At 43.9% G+C, this 21,204-nt stretch overlaps 1 protein-coding gene across 3 annotated transcripts in view; it reads left to right on the top strand.

The window, feature by feature from the left end:
- The first annotated feature begins 515 nt into the window (after window positions 1-515).
- KANSL3 (KAT8 regulatory NSL complex subunit 3) overlaps window positions 516-21,204 on the top strand; it is a 41,386-nt gene continuing 20,697 nt past the window's right edge. For 2 of the 3 annotated variants that reach the window (XM_043467805.1, XM_043467802.1), the window contains exons 1-5: window positions 516-606; window positions 1,610-1,874; window positions 6,665-6,835; window positions 15,215-15,305; window positions 15,456-15,641. In XM_043467805.1, coding sequence (XP_043323740.1) covers window positions 1,660-1,874; window positions 6,665-6,835; window positions 15,215-15,305; window positions 15,456-15,641 — 663 coding nt within the window. In that variant the 5' untranslated portion in view covers window positions 516-606; window positions 1,610-1,659. The other variant, XM_043467803.1, reaches the window with a different exon arrangement.

The following is a 21,204-nucleotide window of genomic DNA, read 5'->3' as shown; positions in this document are numbered from 1 at the left end:
GTTCTAACTGTTGCTTCTTGACCTGAATACCCATTTCTCAGAAGGGAGGTAAGGTGGTCTGGTATTCCCACCTTTTGAAGAATTTTCTAGTTTGTTGTGATCCACGGTCAAAGGCTTTGGCTAGTCAATAAAGCAGAGGTAGAGGTTCCCTGGAGAAGGCAATGGCACCCCACTCCAGTACTCTCTCCTGGAAAATCCCATGGCCGGCGGAGCCTCGTAGGCTCCGCGGTCCACGGGGTCACGAAGAGTCGGACACGACTGAGCGACTTCACTCTCACTTTTCACTTTGTCCTGCATTGGAGAAGGAAGTGGCAACCCACTCCAGTGTTCTTGCCTGGAGAATCCCAGGGACGGGGGAGCCTGGTGGGCTGCCGTCTATGGGGTCGCACAGAGTCAGACACGACTGAAGCGACTTAGCAGCAGCAGCAGCAGAGATTCCCTTGCAGCAGCATCGTTTCCGGGTTTTGCGGCTCACCGCCCCTCCCTTCCCAGCTGGAATCCACTTCCGTGTTTTGCTCCGTGCCCGGGGCGCCAGGGCGTGGAAGCGGTAACGCGCACGCGCACAGGGATCCGGCCCGGGCCGAGCGCGCGGCCGGACGATTGCGGGTGAGGGAGAGTCGGTCCTGGCCGGGATGGCGGGCCTGAGGGGTCGTGGTCCGGGTCGGAGCGGGCAGGGGGACTCGGCTAGGATCTCCCGGCTCCCGGGACATGCGGGGGCCGGGCGCTAGAGCCCGGGTCCTGGCGGTCTGGGTCGGACGATCGTGTAGGGCCGGGGGCGGGCTCGGGCCGCCGTGACGCGGGCACTTAGCCCGGCCGGGGCGGGCGGGAGGCGGGTGCGAGGCGGCTCCTCCTCGCCGCGAACTCTCGGTGACCTTGGCCAAGTCACTCCATCCCCTTGAGCCGGCGCCTGTGTCTGTGAAGTGCGAATTACGAGCCCTGCCTGCCTGCTAGAGCGGTTTTGAGGCTCGGGGGCAGGACCCCCGAGGGTACCTGGGGTAGAGGGCGGTTCCCTGGGGACCACCTGGGCCTTGGGTGAGGGAGAGGGGCCTTCCCGGCGTAGCATTTTGTTACAGACTTTGGGGAAGACCGCTCATCTGTAGATTTTTAAAACTCCAGAGCATTATGAAGTAGTTAAAAAACTTTTGTTTAACACAAAGGAGAGACGTCAGGGCTTCCCCGAGGCCCACGTTGCGCAACTGTTTCAGCAATGCTCACGCTCCGGCCGGAGACGGCTCCATGACCCTTAACTGTGGAATTAGTACTATTTGTGATTCCTCTTGTTTGCCAAAACCCGTTGCGCCCACCTGGGAAATTGTGGCGCTGGCCAAGCCAGCCTAGTATCTGTCCACGTGAGGCAGTCCCCCAGCTTCCCAATGGACCGAATTGTAGAGACTGAGGATGGAGGGGGCGCCATAGCCGTTTTGGGTGGTGGAGTGGGATCTCAGGAACCTTACGCGGGCAAGGGTCTGCAGTGTGACAGATGTGTAATTATATAATACTCAACTGCCAGTGGTAGAAGGTCACTAAAATAAGAAGCCTATTAAGATGTCCTAGGTTGGAAGAAATTCAGAGCGTTTGAATTGACTTGAACTGAAACTTTTCACCGCAGGTGACTAGCATGCAGATAACCATTCTCTGACCTGCTGCCCCTCTTCTGACATGGCCCACCGCGGTGGGGAGAGGGACTTCCAGACTTCAGCGCGGCGCATGGGCACCTCTTTGCTCTTCCAGCTCTCGGTGCATGAGCGGGAGCTGGACCTGGTGTTTCTGGATCACAGCTATGCTAAGCCGTGGAGTGCCCACCCCGATGCCAGCAGTGCCCGCCCCACCCGCATGCTCTTTGTTACTCCGCGGAGACAGCATGAAAGTACCATGTGAGTTTGGCCTTCTCTCCTATGGGCTGCGGTCACCCTAACTGGGCAGTAATCAGCTGGGGATTAGAGTGGATTATTGTGGGAGATTAGGGGTGGGGTGGGGCATGGATGTTTAATTCAGCATCCTTCTTAACCACCCTGAGGATGTCAGGCCTCTTGGTGAACATCTGGATTCAAGACATCTAATGAGTTAGGAAGGCAGGATATCCAAAGGAAAGCAAACAGCTGATTGCATTTAAGATAAGAGGACTTGTGTGGAAAGAGGAATTGAAGAGGATTATTTAAACGGAAGAAAAAGATGGAAGAGTTGACTTTTAAAAATTGTCACATAGGATTAGACTCATTCCTAAAATAGCCCAGTGTTCTGGCTCCAACACTGGCAAGTAACCTTTTTATGGTAATTTGATTTGTTTTTCCTCCATTCACCTGCAAAGCTTAGGAGCACATGTGCACCACTTTTCTTTCCCTCTTAACTTGTTATAGAACTGTCACCATGGGTTGATCTTAACCCTTCTTAGATCTGGTTATATTTTCAGCCCACCTACATAATAGGGTCAGGAATTTTTTCATAAACTTACCATGTAGTGTGTGATATAGTTACATTTGGTCTATGCAAACTTGTTTAGCAATTCTTTTGAGCTTTAAGGCATTCTGATTACCTTGGAACACAAGGTGTTTCAAGATTTAGTGATATATTCTATTTTGATGATAAAATCATACCCCTAATAATTTTATAAACTTTTTTTGGGAGGAGTTGTTTTTGTTTGTCTCAATCTGACCTGATGTTTAATCTCTCTAGCACAGGTTTTAGGTTTGCTGGAAAACAGAGATCTTGTGCTTTGCTTCTTTTGATCCCCCAGTGAGCCTTAATGAGCTAGAAGTGCCATGACCTGTGTTTGTTTAACACATGTAGAATAGTGGTTTTTATTTCACTTCCCAGCGAGTGCCTCATTTTGTTGGCCTGTTTTGGATGTACAGGTCACAGGATCTGTGATTTTAGAGAATAATTGAGCATAATCCTGATGCTTCTCATCAAGGGCATCACTGAAGAGCTCTTTTAAATAGAATTGCAAGTCTCTCTCTTAGTTATGTAATAGCTTCTTGTAAACATTGAAATTCCTGTATTTAAATCTCATGATTATTTTCTTAAAGTGAAATTTTGTGGACTTGGTCATTTCAATACTCAGAAAATTACTTCCTCTTATAGACTGGCTCCATATATGGGCCCTGTAAGTGGGAGTTTGGCATATTTTAGGAGCTGTTTTTAGGCCACTGGATCTGGAAGGTGGTTGCAGTGGGGGCGTAAGTGGGAGCTAGGGGAGAAGCTGGCAGTGGCTACCTCATGTAGGAATTTGATTCTCAGAGTTGGTGAGAAGTCATTGAAGGATTTTAAGCTAGAGATTGAATTTATATTTAAAAAGATCACTTTGAATTTTTGTTGAATACATGATAGTGCTGAAGTGGAATAGATAAGGCCTGGCTAGGAGACCATTGCAGAGTGGTCAGGGTCGGAGATCATGAGCCTTGATGGGACAGGCATATTACAAGTGGGGAAAGAGGGATGGCCTTGAGGTGTATTTCTTGGGTAGATCCAACATGACCTGCTGTGGTGAGTTGGCAAGAGTGACCAGGATTAAGGGGAAAAGAAGGGAGGATGACTCTCATGTTTCTGGCTCAGTAGTGCCATTAGTTGGGAGGGACCCCAGAAAGATAGGGTTGGAATTGTGACATCAGAACTTCTTTTTCAGGCATCCAAGTCTAAGTACCTTGCCCAAAGTCTGGTCCACAAAAGATAATCAGCTCTTTCACCCACCACCAAATCCAGCTGCACATTATTTCACTTCATTTTATAATGATGTAATTATTCTAGCCATTGGGAATGTATACAGTAGCATCATTGAGGTCAAAAAGTTAAAGTGACATTTGCTAGATAGCCAGTAGACCAGTGTGATTGACACCGTATTTTGGGTGCATCACATATTGCAGTGAAAAACACAGCACTAGGATTTCATTAACATTTTATTTATTTTTTTCATTAATGTTCTAAAATACGAAAGATTTTTCAGGTATCCACTTGTGTTTGTTTCTGTTGTGGGCTCCTTACAGAGTGAGTAAGCTAAGGTGTCTGTCTGCGTTCTCAGCGATCTGTCTTAGACAATCATGGGCTTTTACAGCATGTCATTAGCTATTGGTTGAGTTGGTAAGGAAAGGAAAATTTGTATGAATAATTTAGAACTTTAGACCAACATTGCCTGACAGACTCTGTAGTAACAGAAGTGTTCTGTACCTGCTTCATCTAATATGGTAGCCTTAGGCAGACATTTCTTTTTTTTTTTCTTGGAGAGAAAAGAAAGAAATGCAAAAAGGCAAAATGGTTGTCTGAGGAGGCCTTACAAGTAGCTGTGAAAAGAAGAGAAGCCAAAGGCAAAGGAGAAAAGGAAAGATAGACCCATTTGAATGCAGAGTTCCAATAGCAAGGAGAGATAAGAAAGCCTTCCTCAGGGATCAATGCTAAGAAATAGAGGAAAACAATAGAATGGGAAAAGACTAGAAAATCTCTTCAAGAAAATTAGAAATACCAAGGAAACATTTCACGCAAAGATGGGCACAATAAAGGACAGAAATGATATGGACCTAACAGAAGCAGAAGATATTAAGAACAAGTGGCAAGAATACACAGAAGAACTGTACAAAAGAGATCTTCACGACCCAGATAATCACGATGGCGTGATCACTCACCTAGAGCCAGACATCCTGGAGTGGGAAGTCAAGGGGGCCTTACCAAGCATCACTACGAACAAAGCTAGTGGAGGTGATGGAATTTCAGTTGAGCTATTTCAAATCCTAAAAGATGATGCTGTGAAAGTGGTGCACTCAATATGCCAGCAAATTTGGAAAACTCAGCAGTGGCCACAGGACTGGAAAAGGTCCGTTTTCATTCCAATCCCAAAGAAAGGCAATGCCAAAGAATGCTCAAACTACCACACAATTGCACTCATCTCACACACTAGCAAAGTAATGCTCAAAATTCTCCAAGCCAGGCTTCAACAGTACATGAACTGTGAACTTCCACATGTTCAAGCTGGATTCAGAAAAGACAGAGGAACCAGAGATCAAATTGCCAGCATCCGTTGGATCATCGAAAAAGCAAGAGAGTTTCAGAGAAACATATACTGCTGCTTTATTGACTATACCAAAGCCTTTGACTGTGTGGATCACTGATCTGCCTCCTGAGAAACCTGTATGCGGGTCAAGAAGCAACAGTTAGAACTGGACATGGAACAACAGACTGGTTCCAAATTGGGAAAGGAGTATGTCAAGGCTTTGTATTGTAACCCTGCTTATTTAACTTATATGCAGAGTACATCATGAGAAACGCTGGGCTGGAAGAAGCACAAGCTGGAATCAAGATTGCCAGGAGAAATATCAATAACCTCAGATATGCAGATGACACCACCCTTATGGCAGAAAGCGAAGAAGAACTAAAGAGCCTCTTGAAAGTGAAAGAAGAGAGTGAAAATGTTGGCTTAAAACTCAACATTCAGAAAACTAAGATCATGGCATCCGGTCCCATCACTTCATGGGAAATAGATGGGGAAACAATGGAAACAGTGACAGACTTTCTTTTCTTGGGCTCCAAAATCACTGCAGATCACAGTGACTGCAGCCATGAAATTAAAAGATGCTTGCTCCTTGGAAGAAAAGTTATGACCAACCTAGACAGCATATTAAAAAGCAGAGACATTACTTTGCCAACAAAGGTCTGTCTAATCAAGGCTATGGTTTTTCCAGTAATCATGTATGGATGTGAAAGTTGGACTATAAAGAAAGCTGAACACCGAATAATTGATGCTTTTGAACTGTGGTGTTGGAAAAGAGTCTTCAGATACCCTTGGACTGCAAGAAGATCCAACTAGTCAATCCTAAAGGAAATCAGTTCTGAATATTCACTGGAGGGACTGATGCTGAAGCTCCATTACTTTGGCCATCTGATACAAAGAGCTGACTCATTTGAAAAGACCCTGATGCTGGGAAAGATTGAAGGCGGGAGGAGAAGGGGATGACAGAGGATGAGATGGTTGGATGGCATCACCGACTCAGTGGACATTAGTTTGAGTCAACTCCGGGAGTTGGTGATGGACAGGGAGGCCTGGTGTGCTACAGTCCATGGGGTCGCAAAGAGTCGGACACGACCGAGCAACTGAACTGAACTGAACTGAGGCAGACATGTCTCTTGAGCTCTTGAAATATGGCTTGTGTGACTGAGGAAATGAATTTTTTATTTTATTTAATTGTTATTAAGTTAAATATTTGCATGTGGCTTATAGCTACGGTATTGAAAAGCACCTTTAGGCAATCAACTATATGCTTATGGAATATACTTGTCTTTTTAAAAAATAGCTCTTTGTCAGTTTTACATAAGCTCACTTAAAATGACTTTGTCTTTCCCTTTCATATACCAGTATGTCCCAGAGATCTAGATACGTGTGGGAAAGGTAACTTTAGATCCTAATTTTCTGTGGACATAGTGTGCTTACGCATATTTTAAAGCTGATTAAGGACTTCCTGGGCAGTCCAGTGATTAAGATTCTGCCCTCACCAGTGCAGGGGCCACAAGTTCGATCCCTGGTCAGGGAGTTAAGATCCCACAGTCTGCATGGTACAGCCAAAAAAAATAAATAGATAAAAAGCTGATTATGTTAAAGAGACATATTTGGCAATGGTACAATCATTAAATACTTAGGTTGTGTGAAATATGTGTGGCTGGTTCTATTTCCTCACTGTTACAGTGAATCAGATGTCCCAATAGACGTGGAGACAGTCATATCCACCCCTGTGCCACTCTACGACAATCAGAAGGCACGCAGTGTGATGAATGAGTGTGAACGGCACGTCATCTTCGCCAGGACCGATGCAGATGCCCCTCCCCCGCCCGAGGACTGGGAGGAGCATGTCAACAGGTAGGTTGCTTCTGAGAGGACTGGGCACTCACTCAGGGTTCATGGTCAGTGCATTGTAAATATCTTGTATCGTTGTCATTGAAACATATTTTTAGGAGTTTATTTCATTTGCAGCCATAGGAATCAGAATGTTCTCCTGTCTTTGTAACTCTCAGCTCATTCTGCAGTGGGCTCCCTGGGAGGAGAGCTTGTGTCTCAGCCATCTTTGCATCCCTGACACCTCGGACATTGCCTGGCACATAGTAGGCAAGTAGTAAGTGTTAACTGAATGTATAAATGAGTCAAATTTGATAGGTGTGACTTGCTCTGTAGTGTATATAGTACACGTTATGATACGGGGGTTAGCCAGGCTACCAAAAAAGATTAAATGTCCACTTGTATGATACTTATAGTGTCTATAACTAGAGTAGTGAAAATATTTTGGAGTCGTATGAAAGGCTAATAGATGTTTGACTTGAGTGACTTTTAAAGATAGATTTGTAGTCTGTGGTTTTGGGGGAGCACCTCAACCTGTTTTCATGAGTTTGCTGGCTCGTTTTGCTCTCTTATATCCTACTGACCCTGGGGACTCAACATTCCTCTTTAGGTCATTTGTTGTTGTTTGTTTGGCAAACATTTGTTTATCTTGTATTTGTTGCATAAAACTTTATGAAAGTAAAATTTACATAGCATACAATTCACTTATATAATATGTACAACCAGTGATTTTTAGTATATTCATCACTGCAGTCAATTTGATGAACGTTTTCCTTACCCTCAAAAGAAACTCCTTACCCATTAATGGTCACTTCCCATTTCCTCCCAACCCCTGGCAACCACAGTCTACTTTCTGTCTCTCTAAACTTACCTTTTTGAAACATTTTATAGAATCATACAGAACATGGTCTTCTGTGACTGGATTCTTTCACATAGCGTAATGTTTTCAGGACTCATCCATGTTGAAGCATATGTCAGTGGTTCATTCCTTTTTAATGCTGAATAATATTCCACAGTACGGAAGTGCCACATTTTGTTTATCCATTCATCTGTCGATGGATATTTGGGTTGCTAATGGTTTTTTGGCTACTGTATATGAGTAATGTCACTATGAATATTCATTTACTTGTTTTTGTATGGATATACATTTTCATTTTTCTTGAATATATACCTAAGAGTGGAATTGCTGTGTCATATGATAACTTGTGAGAAATCTTCAGGTTCTTCTCCCAAAGGACTGCATCATTTTGCATTCCCACCAGCAGCGTATGAGGGTTCCAGTTTCTCCACATCTTTGCCAACATTTGTTTTTCATCTGTCTTTTTCTTATTATGACCGTTCTAGCAAGTGTGAAATGACATCTCATTGTGGTTTTAATTTACATTTCCCTCATGGCTCTCTCTATATGTATTTATCTTCTAAGGGAATGTTAAGGTCTTTACATCAGGAGTTGGAAAGTAGTAAACGTGCCATAATGTTGGAGGGCGCTTACTTTATGGTAATGGAGGAAAAAGAAGTAATTTGGTAGGAAGAAGGGCAGGAAAGTTCCAGGCTCGTTGGAATGGTTCATGAGTTTGGTTGGAAGCAGGGAATGACATTGAGCTGGTGTGCCCGTGTGATCAGGTGGTGGCTGGTGAGGGTGGAGCAGTTCTGCACCCTGGTTGAAGATCTTGTGGAGAAGTTCTTCAGGGTCTTGAATTGGAATTAGTCTTGTGCCCTAAGAAGGGGAAATGCTCTCTAGAGCTTCAGATAAAGAGGAACATTGCTGTGAATGAAGGTCGACTACTAGAATATTGCCAGGGTCAGAGCTCAGCAAAATTGTTTATCACCATTGTCACAGTTAATAACTGACAATACTGACAGTGGTGGTAACAAAGGAGAACTCAGGTTTGTCGCGTGCCCTCTAGGTGCCAGGCGGCGTACCGAGCGCCTCACACGCGTTGTCTCTCTTAAACCTCCCAGCTCCCCTGGGCGCATCCCTTCTGTGTCTGCTCTAGGGGTGAAGAGACTGAGCCCCGGCAGGGGAGGGGCTGCTAGGAGGTGGTGGAGCGGGTTGTCAGAGCGCGCAGTCTGACTGGGGCCCGTGCTGGCCCCTGCTGTGCCCTTTCTCTAAGGGCAGTGAAGCGAGACCAGTGATGGCCGGACAGGGTGGCTTCACGCAGATATGTGTCCTCGTGGTGTTATTGCTTGCCTTGTCCTCAGTCTGCAGTTTCAGAAGCTGCGTAGGAGAATTGCATGAATTGTTCTATGAGTTCACCCTTGGTCTGGACAAAGGGTTTTGGGCGCGCTCGTCACGCTTACCAAAGTCATCAGAGACTTAATAATACGTAGGAATGCCAGTTTCTTAATTTATAAGCAGAGATCCAGCTGCACGGCAGATGAGATACTGGGGCAGCCTGGCCCAGAGCCTTGATGCTCGATAGGAGAGTCTGGGAAGCTGTTCTCTTCCAGAGGTGGCTGGCTGGTAGACCGTCTGCGCAGGAGGTGCCCTCCTTCAGCAGGGTAGCTGGGTGACAGTAGGCCAACAGTAGGCTGGGCACACCTTCACCTGCCCAGTCCTGGAGAAAAACACTCAAAGGTTCTACTCTTTGGCTCCTCTTTCTCCATGTGGACCTCCACACCTGTGTTAAGCCATTGCCACAGATTGGTATGATTAATTAGCGCTCAGTTTATCTCAGATTATGTGCTTTTTAGTGTCTGATGAGATTTTGGAGGCGTCCTTCTCTCATTAGCAACAGGCTTACATCTTCAGGTACATCACTGTTGCACACAGCTAATTTCATTATTTGATGATACTTAACTGGCTTCAGTCTGAGAGGTCACCATTTTTATGACCTCGTCCGCAAATTCTGGATCTGTAGGCTGTTTGGAGATTGTAGTTAGTTCTCTCTGCTCTGAGTATTATCATCTGTTGCCATTCTTTCACTTGATTTTATTGTTAAATTGCTGCTTCTTTTCTTCCATGTATAAAATCATGTAAAGTTACAGTTTGCTACATCAAGAACTCATATAGGACAGCCCCCTAGAAATGTATTTTTCCTCGGAGAGATGACTGATCTATCAGGGAGTCAGAAACTTACTTTTCTTTTTTAGTGCCCCATTTTGCCCCCCTGAATTATTTCAGTGGCAGATAGCTTCGGACCACTTCTTTTTTTCGGCAGAGCCACGCAACGTCAGGATCTTAGCTCCCTAGCCAGGGATCGAGCCCATGCCCCCTGCACTGGGAGCATGCAGTCCTAACTACTGGACCACCAGGAGGTCCCCAGATAACTTGCTGTGTTTAGAAAACGCATCCCCCTCACCCCAGCTGACTCTGGGTTTCTCTAGTAATGCCTGATTTTCCATGAAGCATGATTTTAAATATCCCTCTCTTCTTCATTTAATTGTTTAGATCAGGGGTTGGCAAACTATGGCCTGTGTGCCAAATCCAGCCCATTGCTTGTTTTTCTATGATCCATGAGCTAAGAATGGATTTTACATTTTTGAGTGGTTGAAAAAAAATCAAAAGAAGACACAAGGAATTCAAAATTCAGGGTACATAAATACAGTGTTATTAGAACACAGTCATGCCCACTCATTTAGGTATTGTCTGTGGCTGCTTTCACTACAATTGTGGAGTGAAATTGTTGTGATGGAAACTCTAAAATATTTAGTATCCAGTCCATTATATAGAAAAAGTCTGCTGACCCCTGGTCTAGATTATGTTTTTGTGTCTGCATGCCAAAATCGTGTGACTTGGTGAACTTTTGAAAATGATATATATTTGCAGGTATGGTGATGTTTCCCAAATAAGTTGGACCAGCTTTTTTTCCCCAGATGTTTGTCAGATACCTAATTAGATGCACAGCTTTTCAGGGACATGTAACAAAATACTCCTGACATGGTACTTCAGGACCTTGCTCAAATGGATTCTAGGACATTGCCAGCATTTCAGTAAAAGCATCTAGTGTCCTACAGCAGATTGTCTTATCTTAGAAATCGGAACCTCTGAATTCAATTAAAAGATATTCTCCTTTTCTGAATTTGCTCTAATTGTATCTCTCAATATTGTATGTATAATATCTATGTGTTAATCTCGGATGGATGTTTGAAATTTCTATTCAAGACCTTTGAGTTGTTTATTTTCCCTCCCTCTTGCTCTGTCATTCCTCTTCCTTTCTCCTGGTGTTTAAGCAAAGAATTTTATGATCTGAAAAAGTAAGTGTGACCTTTTTCTTCTCTCTGATGTTCTTTGTTTCTCTCTGCTTGACTTCTGGTTAAAGAGAAAAAATCCCTTTAGACATTTTAATACTGAATTAGTGTCAGAGAAGGAATTATCTTTGAAAATACCAGGCTCTTCTAGGACTGGTGTGACTTTTTGGCTGCTTTGGATAAGAGAAGCCAGAAGTCAGAATGTCATTCTGTTTCAGTGGGAGTGTGGAGAACATAAAATTGCCTGATCTCATCTAAGCAATGGAGAGAAGACATTTTTGTACTCATGAAAATTGAATAGGTTTAGATGGGGGAGTGTATTGACTCACCACAGTTCCCATCAGCTGTTTGACTGTTTAGACTTGTATCTAAAATTCTGTCTCCTGTTTTTAAATTTTTCCTTAATTATATCTTTTGCATACTCTTAATCTTCGGTTAGATCATTTTTTTCTGCCCATTTAATTTTCTAGCCTCCCATGAAGCTCACAAAATACAGAGAATATGTTTCAGTTCTTGGAATCACTTTGTTATATATCCAGCAACAATCCTAAGAACTTTTTCTGGGGGTTTTAGACTCATTGTGGTTTTTCAATTTAATTTCAGCTGTCAGTGGTGTATGGTGGTAATTTCTAAATAGCTTTCTAGTCCCCCTCCCATTTTGTTCACATCATTTTCCTTGCTCCCATCATTTTGGGTTTCAGAATAAATACAGGGTAAGAAAAACAAATAGAGAAAACATTCTGTTGTATGATAAAGAACAAGATAATTTTGGAAATGCTGTCGGTACCTCATAAGTAAAAATTATATACACCTCATTCTCTGTCCTTGGGATTAGGGTTTGCAACCTGATTGATAGGCTTTGAGAAAGCTCAAGAGATCTTTGAACATAAAGAAATTGTATTTGTTGTTTAACCTGTTTGATTATCACTGAGCATTATTGCTGGGGTTAAGCGCTCAGTTGCTCTATCTTGTCTGACTCTTTTGTGACCCCATGGACTGTAGGTCACATAGCCAGGCTGCTATGTCCATGGGATTTTTCAGGCAAGAATACTGGAGTGGGTTGCCATTTGCACCTCCAGGGGCTGGGGGTAAGGCTGCAGTGTAATACCGCTTTCAAGATTTTGCAGGTTCTTTATACATAATATTTGCACAGAACTGGAAATTCTAAAATTTTAACACAGATCTTTCATTTCCACTTCAAGAGATTTATCCTACAGAGAGATTTGCATGACCCTGTGAAGATGTGGAGAGATGTGTATATGAGTGTATTGGGGAGAGGTGGGGTTGTCACTGTGACTGTTTATAAATAGTAATAAAAGGGACAGAACCTCAATGCCCACCAGTAGGGTAGAACCAGCCATTAAAAGCAAGGAAGTTTATTAATAAGGAAATATCCATGTATCTCCAGAGAGCTTTTTATAACTGCTTATGGACATCTTTGTCTCCTCCCACCACCCCCAAAACCCAAGCCCACCAGAGAATCACTATACATATACATACATAAGAGAAGTGCTACTATACTATACTACACGATACTATACATAAGAGAAGGGCTACTCGTGTTAGTGTGTGGTACCTTTAAATAACGTAAAGGAAGATCAGATTATGAACCAGTGGGCTGGTGATGCTAGTTCACACAAGCCCTCCTGGTCCCAAGGTATCCTGAGCCCCAACCTTGAGTGAAAGCTTCTACTCCCCCATCTTCCACACCCACAATCTCCCTAAATATCAACCACAACAAAAACTGACTAGATCCTGATGAAGCAGCAGAAGTTAAGCCAGGAGAGCTATGGGAAAATAAGAAAAAGGACAATTCCAAGAAACCTGAGATGGCTGCTGGTACCCCACAAGGGGTTTATAAAAGGATGAGAGGCTTTGGAGGTTAAGACGGGCTTTAGCTGTGGCAACAAAAGCTACTAAAGATAGAGGGCACTTCTAAAGAAAGAATTCTGTGATCATGGACTTGGGCTGCTGTCATAGAACTTTTACTCCCATCAGTAATCATAGCTAGCCTGAGTTTTATAGATCATCTTGTCCATCTCTTTTGCAGTCAAGGAGACTAAAGGCACACAGCCCGCTCCTGGCTCATAGCTAGTGTTTTCCTGGATTTTGCGACTGTGCTAAGTTGTAAAACTGGAGACATAACGTGGTAGGTGGAGATTGTATTTTACAGAAGGAAAGGAAGCTGGACTGTTATTTTCCTCCTTTCTGGAGGGTATTTACTCTTTCAAGGATAGTGAAATGATGGTTGAAGTTGGAAGCAATGTTCTTGTGGCCCAGGCACCCTGATCTGGTGAAGGGCTCTATTTACGGTTGCCCCCACGTGAGGTATCAGTGTCGCACTGCCCCTCAGGACCTGGGCACCTTCTGCGGTAGGGAGTGCGAGGGTTTGGATTTGTTCTCCGCTGTTCACAGGAGTTAGAATGTAGTGTGCATACAGTTCCTCCATGTCTGTCTTCAGCAGATGTTCAAAGTCCCTGCTCTGTGTCAGACACTTTTAAAACAGACAAAAATCTTTGCCGTCTTGGCCTTCACATTCTAGCAGAGGGAGACAAACCAAACATTTAAATAAAAGAGATGGAATGTGAGGTGGGGATAGGGAATCCCAAGGTGAGAGTCAGGTGTTGGCAGTTTTAAGTAGGGGTGAGTCGGGGGAACCCTCAGTAGAAGGGGACATCTGAGCAAGAACCTGGCCGTTGGAGAGGGAGCCATTGTTTCCGGTGGAGGGAGTGGGTGGCTAGGGCCTGGTCTGTGCGGTGGGAGCTCTCAGGGTGTGTGGGGAGATGAGGAAGGGGCAATGCGGAGAAGCATAGTAAGCTGGGGGCTGTCGTGAGGATGAGGTTGGAGAGCCAGGGGGGTCCACACAGCCCATGGCAAGGACTTTGACTTTCAGCTGACTGAAATGGGCTTGGCTCGCAGTTGTCATAAAGTCCTGCTTACTTTATCCCAGCTGGTGTGGAGTGCTACCTTGATGTCATCCCAGGTTCTCCTTTGGGTCTGGCATCCACCTAAATTTTTTAAAATGAGATTTAATCACCAGTTTATTTTTATGGCAGGGAGAGTTGGTAAACAAATACTGAAACAAATTGGGCGTCTTCTGTTACCTTTTTCTTGGTATCTGTAGGAAGATTACTGGCCAGAGTTGGAGTCTCAGAGTAATTAAGGTTGTCAGGAGTGGGGTGGAGAGGGTAAAGCTTCAGTCAGCTCTACGCTGCTGTGCCGAGTATCATGAGGTTGGGACGAGCAATAGGGTAGGTTTCTAATAGCAGGGAATTTATAGCTGAGTTGGAGGAAGAACCGTAAAGCCTTCCATAAGGAAGGTCAAAGTGTGTCAACCAGGGCCATACGCTGGATGTACAGAGTTAACTTATATAGAACAGTTGTTGTATGGCAGAAACTAACAATGTTGTAAAGCGGTTATCCTCCAATTAAAAATAAATTAGAAATACATAACCTATTTTAAAAATTAAAAAAAGTACATTTGTTAATTGTGCGATATACAGAAAAAATCATGGAGAAAGAAGGAAGGTTAATGAGGGGTGGATTATGTAGGAGTGGGAGACCAGCCACTTGGTTTTGTTGTATCTTTGTCCCTAACACTGATGTAAGTAGGCCTCTTATCTTAGTGTGAGGTTTTAGTGCACTAAATGCTTCCTCATCCTGTCTACCTTTTTTGAGTAACTTGTGAAATTCAGATACGTCTGTGCAGTGCTGCCATGCTTTTGTTTACTAATGGATTATTTTAGCTGCTGGGTAATTAATGAGCTTTGCTAGAACCACAAAGGCATAATTCCTGGTGGCCCAGCAGTAAAGAATCTGTCTGCCAATGCAGGAGACACAGGTTCAATCCCTAGGTTGGGAAGATCTCCTCGAGAAGGAAATGGCAGCCCACTCCAGTATTCCCAACTGGAAAATCCTATGGACAGAGGAACCTGACAGGCTACAGAGTTGGACACGACCCAGTGACTAAACAACAAACAGCAAAGCCCCACAAAGACTTATTGTGTGTGTATTAACACATATGCTGAGGTGCTTCACTGGCAGGATTGGGACCAGAATCTGGGTGTTGTGCTTTAGCTTAGTACTCAGCTACTTGGAGTTACACTGTTTCACAGTAGGAACAAAAATCATGACATAATCTTCTTTGCAGTGTACTGGCGTGGGGAGTGTCACCGGGGTTTGACTCTTAATTCCTCAGAGTGTCTCTTACAGGACTGGCTGGACCCTGGCCCAGAACAAGCTATTCAACAAGATCCTCAAAGCCCTGCAATCTGACCGGCTTGCCCGCTTGGCCAATGAAGGGGTAAGACTCCAGAAACCTGCCCCTGGCGGGCTTTCCCTCGCTCAGGCCTCTCTGACTGACTCATCTGTTGGGCACCCACCCCCCGCGTCCCCCCAACCCCAGTTGCTAACAAGGTGACCCTCAGACTGTTCCCTCTGCTTCCACCGTCAGGCTTGTAATGAGCCCGTGCTGCGTCGTGTTGCTGTGGACAAGTGTGCGAGGAGAGTGCGGCAGGCTCTGGCAAGTGTGAGCTGGGACACCAAGCTGATCCAGTGGCTGCACACCACCCTGGTGGAAACCCTGAGTCTGCCCATGCTGGCAGCCTACCTGGATGCTCTGCAGACGCTGAAAGGGAAGGTGAGGCTGTGATGGGCGTCTGCCCTGTCCTGGGGTAGCTGGCCTCTGCTGTGGATTCAGGAAGCGGGATTGGGCTGGGTCATTGCCTGGTGAGTCTGGAGGACGTGACTGAAGCTAATGTGCTTGCTATTGAAAACAGGAGACATGGTGTCATTTCACGTTTTCATTTGGCATAATGTCTTTAGCCCTCCTGTCTCTACGATGAGGTGTGGCACCCAGAGAACATGTTTAGCCTCTACAGCCCTGCAACTTGTGGTTTGAGGTGAGGTGAGAAAGGAGAAGACAGATGAAGGGTTTACCGGGGAGGAGTGTTGAGAGAGGATGAAGACGCAGACTCCCGGGGAGCTGAGGGTGTGGGGTGGGGCAGGGGAGGTGCTGGGAGCAAGGAGCACAGGGGCCGACGCCTCGGTCTCTCCTCACTATGACAAGCCTTCGGTAGCAACACTCGGACTTGACTCATTCTTTATAAAGCGTCGTTACATTTCCCCACTCTCTTACTTTGACAGTATTGCAGTCACACTGCTTTCCTTTATGACTGTAGTTTACTGTGGTTGTAGTTACTGCACTGGACTGTGTTCAGTGTGATGGAGTACTGGTTCTGGATGCAGACTGCCTGGCTGATCCTGTCATCACTAATTAGCTTTGTAATCTTGGGTTAACACCTCAGTTTCCTCATCTCTAAAAAATGGCTGATTATAATATCTGCCTCGGACTTTTGTGATAATTTGTTAATCTGGATAGAATGCTTGGCACAAAGTTTGGCACATAGGAAACCCAGGGTAACTGTTAGTGATTTATAAGTGGTACCATTATATTTAGTGTGTTTTTTGCTCCAGCATGTCCTCAGATAACTTGGATTAATTCAGTTTTTTACTTTTGTGGGTTTTTTTCTCCTTTGCAAGCAGCTGGCCAGCAACTTTCCCCATCCATATTCCCCAAATTCCCAGACTTAGTGTTTACTATCTGTTTGTAAGTTGAAGGATGCTGAGTTTGTTTGAAAGCAAAAGAAGACTGGTTTAGCTTCTGGAAATAAAACTCAGGACTAGATGCATTGATGAAATGCATGGTAGGAATTTGACATTAATTTGTACATTCTGCCTTTGGAAAGAGAATAGCACCAGTGAATCTACTCTAGGGGACCAGTGCAGTCGTGCCCAGAGTCCACTTCCCTGATTCTCTGTGTGCCAGTGGGCCTTGGAGGTCTTTTTCCTCATAATGAAGTTGTCACTGCTTTCCAACTGAAGTTATTGTCTGGATGTTCCCAACAAATACGTGTTTTGTGTCTCCAGTGTGCCGGGTGTTGGGGTGAGCAAAACAAATTCTCCTCTGATGGAGCTGATTTTCTTGTGGAGAAAGAGACAGATGAAAAGATGGCCCCAAACTTCCCCCTGTGCTGCTCCTCTGCAGTGGGCACCCTGGCTCACGTGTGAATAGGGGGCGGCAAGGGCACAGCGTGGATATGGAGCCAAGATGGCCCCTGCCAGAGGGCAGTGGTTTGTAGTCCAGCATTCTGCCTATGGAAAGAGGAGAGCGTTGCTGAGTCTGCTCTGGGGGACTGCTCTGGGTGTAGCCGTGCCCAGAGTCCACTTCTCAGCTTTTCTTTGCATGCCCAGGATGCCTTGGAGGTCATTTCCCTCGATGAAGTTGGCACTGCTTTCCAGCTGAAGTTATTGTGTGGGTGCTCCCAAGAGAATGAAGTAGTGTTCAGGTTTATTGAGCATCACGGACCACTGGTGGCACTCCACAGGCGTTCCGGGTGCATGCTGCTGCTAAGTCACCGTGTGGGGCAGCTGGGGTGGCAGAGGACGCTCACTCAGCAAGGGCCCAGACTGCGAGGCGCTCTTCTGCGCTCAGCGGTGTCTCTCCTGTCAGGCTCTTGTCTTCCTATGACTGTTAGATTCACAACACATATTTAGTTGTTCCCCAAACTTCTAATGTACCTGCTGGATGAAATTGTCAGTGAATGGGGTCACGCTCTAGGCCCAGTTACTTTCACCATCAGACCTGTTATAAAGGGAGCAGAGAAGCTATGGGCCCATCCTCTTCATTGTCTGCTGAGAGTGATTCTGTGCTGGAGAGAACAGGGATGCTTGGTCTGCCTAGCTTCATTCAGACAGAGGAGTCTGAATGTTCTGTATTTACAAAAAAGTGAGTTTCAAGGCTTTGTCATTTCAGAGGTGTACTCTACTATGTGTGTGTTCGTGTGTGCACGCACACACGCTGTGTGCTCAGTCATGTCTGACTCTGCGATCCTGTGGGCTGTAGCCCGCCAGGCTCCTCTGTCCATGGGATTCTCCAGGCAAGAATACTGGAGTGGGCTGCCATTTCCTACTCCAGGAGATCTTCCTGACCCAGGGATTGAACCTGCATCTCTTGCAGTGGCAGGTGGGTTCTCTACCACTGAGCCACTGGGAAAACTGTCAGATAAAAGTTTTTAAAATCTAGTATTCAGTCAGATCCTCTACCTCTAGGTGTTGAGTGGCTCACAGTGACAAAATATCAATTAGTTTTAAAGAAACACCCAGTTTAGGGTGAAGATCCTTTGCAGTTTGACACTGTCCTTTGTTACTAGCCTATATCCTCCTATTTCCTTACTTGAATTCTTGACTTCAGGCCATCTGTGCCTGGAGTGAGCCCTGGACTTTCTTGCTTATATCTGGTGTCTGTTTAGAAAGCTTTTCCCTATCTTTTATTGGAATTCTTCAGAGTGCATCTCACTTCGCATGCGGTATCTTCACTTCCATCTTCTCTGTTGGATGGTTCAGATCACAGCAGTGAGGCTTCTGTTTCTTTATGGCACTTACCAGCCCCTCCTCTCTAGTTATTTGTGTGCTTGTCTTCATAAATTGTAGATTAAATTCCTTTGCAGTCAGCACTAGCCTGGTGCCTTGTAACAGCAGTGTTGCATCAGTGTTTGTTTCCTGAGTTAAACTGAGACAGCCTCATGGGTAAAATAGTCCCCTCATTTTTGTGTAGAGCTCTTTTTAGTCTTGCTCTTTTAAAATTAGAAACACTGTCCTTTCTTGTCATTTCCAGAAATAACTTATCTTCTTGTGCTATCTTCAAGCTTTTTATTTTAATTGAAATATAATTGACATACAGGATTTCCCTGTTGACTCAGATGGTAAAGAGTCTGCGTGCAATGCACTGTTCGATCCCTGGGTCAGGAAGATCTCCTGGAGAAGGAAATGGCAACCCACTCCAGTATTCTTGACTGGAGAATTCCATGGACAGAGGAGCCTGGTAGACTACAGTCCATGAAATCGCAAAGAGTCTGACTCAACTGGGCAACTAACACACACACACACACACACACAAAATTGACATTTATTGACAAGTACACAATACGTTTCAATATTTGTATGTGTGGTAAAGTGATTACCACAATAAGTCTAGTTAACATCTGTCACTGTACATAGTGAAATTTTTTTTCTTCTGATGAGAATTTTTAAGATTTATTCTTGTAGCAGCTTTCAAATATGGAGTATAGTATTATTAACTATAGTCATCATGCTGTATGTTACATCCCTTGACTTTATTTATTTCATACTTTTTTATCCCTTTTACCGATTTTACTAATCTCCTATCCCTTCCCTCTGAAAGCCACCAGTCTGTTTGTATCTATGAGTTTGGTTTTTGTTTTGTTTTTCCATATTCCACATACACATTAGATCATATGATATTTGTCTTTTTCATCTGACTGACTTCACTTAGCACAGTGCCCTCAGGGTCCATCCATGCTTTTGCATATGGCAAGATTTCCTTTTTATGGCTGCATAATATTCCATTGTGTATGTATTGGATGTTTTCTTTATCCATTCATCCATCACTGGGCACTTAGGTTGTTTTCATATCCTGCCTGTTGTAAATAATGCTACAGTGAAGATGGGGGTGCATATATCTTTTTGAGTTAGTGTTTTTGTTTTCTTCTGGTAAATGCCCAGAAATGGAATTCCTGGATTATGTGGTAGTTCTGTTTTTAATTTTAGGAGGAACGTCTGTTAGTGTTTTTCATAAAAGTTGTACCAGTTTACATTCTCACCAAAATGTACAAGGGTTTCCTATTCTCCACATCCTTGCCAGCATTTGTTAATGTCTGTCTTTTTTGATAATAGCTACTCTAACAGGTATGAGATGATATCTCATTGTGGTTTTGATTTGTATTTCCCTGATGATTAGTAATTTCGAGCGTCTTTTCATGTATAGTATATAAGATCTGTATATCTTCTTTGGAAAAATGTCTATTCAAATCTACCCACTTCTTTTTTTTTCAAATCTACCCACTTTTTAATCAGACTGTTTTACTGGTGTTGAGTTGCATGAGTTCTTTGTGTATTTTGGATATTGACCCCTTATCAGATACATGACTTGAAAACCTTTTCTCCCTTTCAGTAAGTTGCCTTTCATTTTGTTGATGTTTGCCTTTGTCTTGCAGGAGCCGTTTAGTTTGCAGTTCCACTTGTTTGTTTTTGCTTTTGCTGCCTCACTTTTGGTGTCAGATCCAAGAAAATATTGCCAAGACTGACATCAAGGAGCTTACTGCCTATGTTTTCTTACAGACGTTTTATGGTTTTAGATCTTCATTCAAAATCTTTAATCCATTCTGAGTTAATTTTTGTGTATAAGGTAACATGATGGTCCAGTTCATTCTTTTGCATGTAGCTATCCGGTTTTCTCAATACCACTTACTGAAGGGACTGCCCCTCCCCCGCTGTGTCTTCCTGGCTCCTGTGTCCTAAGCTAATTGGCTGTGCACGCCTGACTTTACTCTGGGCTCTCGGTTCTGTCCCACTCCTCTGCGTCTGCTTTTGTGCCGCTACCATACTGTTTTGATTACTGTAATTTTGTCAAATAGTTTGAAATCAAGAAGCATGATGCCTCTAGCTTTGTTCCTTTTTCTTAAGATTGTTTTGGCTATTTAGGGCCTTCTGTGGTTCCATACAAATTTTAGGATAATTTGTTCTATTTCTGTAAAAAATGCCATTGGAATTTTGATAGGGATTGCATTGAATTTGTACAGTATATTGTGTTTGGGTAGAATGGACATTTTAACAATATTAATTCTTCTGATCTGTGAGCGTAGACTGTCTCCGTTTGTTTGTGTCTTATTCAGTTTCTTCAGTCAATGTCTCACAGTTTTCAGGGTATGGGCCTTTTACCTCCTTAGTTACGTTTAACCAGGGAAGCCCTGGTTAAATTTATTCCTAACTATTTAATTCTTTTTGATGCATTGTAAATGAGCATGTTTTCTTAATTTCTCCATTATTATTTAGAAATGCAACAGATTTTTGTATATTGATTTTGTATCTTGCAAATTCACTGAATTCATGTATTCTAATGGTTTTTCTGGTGTCTAGGGTTTGCTGTATGTAGTATGATGTCATCTGCAAATCTGTAGTTTCACTTCTTCCTTTCTAATTTGAATGCCTTTTAGTTCTGTTTCTTGCCTAATTGCTCTAGCTAGGACTTCCAGTACTGTGTTGAATAAAAGTGGTGAGAGTGGGCATCCCTGTCTTGTTCCTCATCCTAGAGGGAAAGCTTTCAGTTTTTCACTGTTGAGCTT

The sequence above is a fragment of the Cervus canadensis genome, chromosome 5, assembly GCF_019320065.1.
Source record: "Cervus canadensis isolate Bull #8, Minnesota chromosome 5, ASM1932006v1, whole genome shotgun sequence".
In the NCBI taxonomy this organism is placed as follows: Eukaryota; Metazoa; Chordata; class Mammalia; order Artiodactyla; family Cervidae; genus Cervus; species Cervus canadensis.
This window is presented reverse-complemented; position numbering and strand designations above follow the sequence as displayed.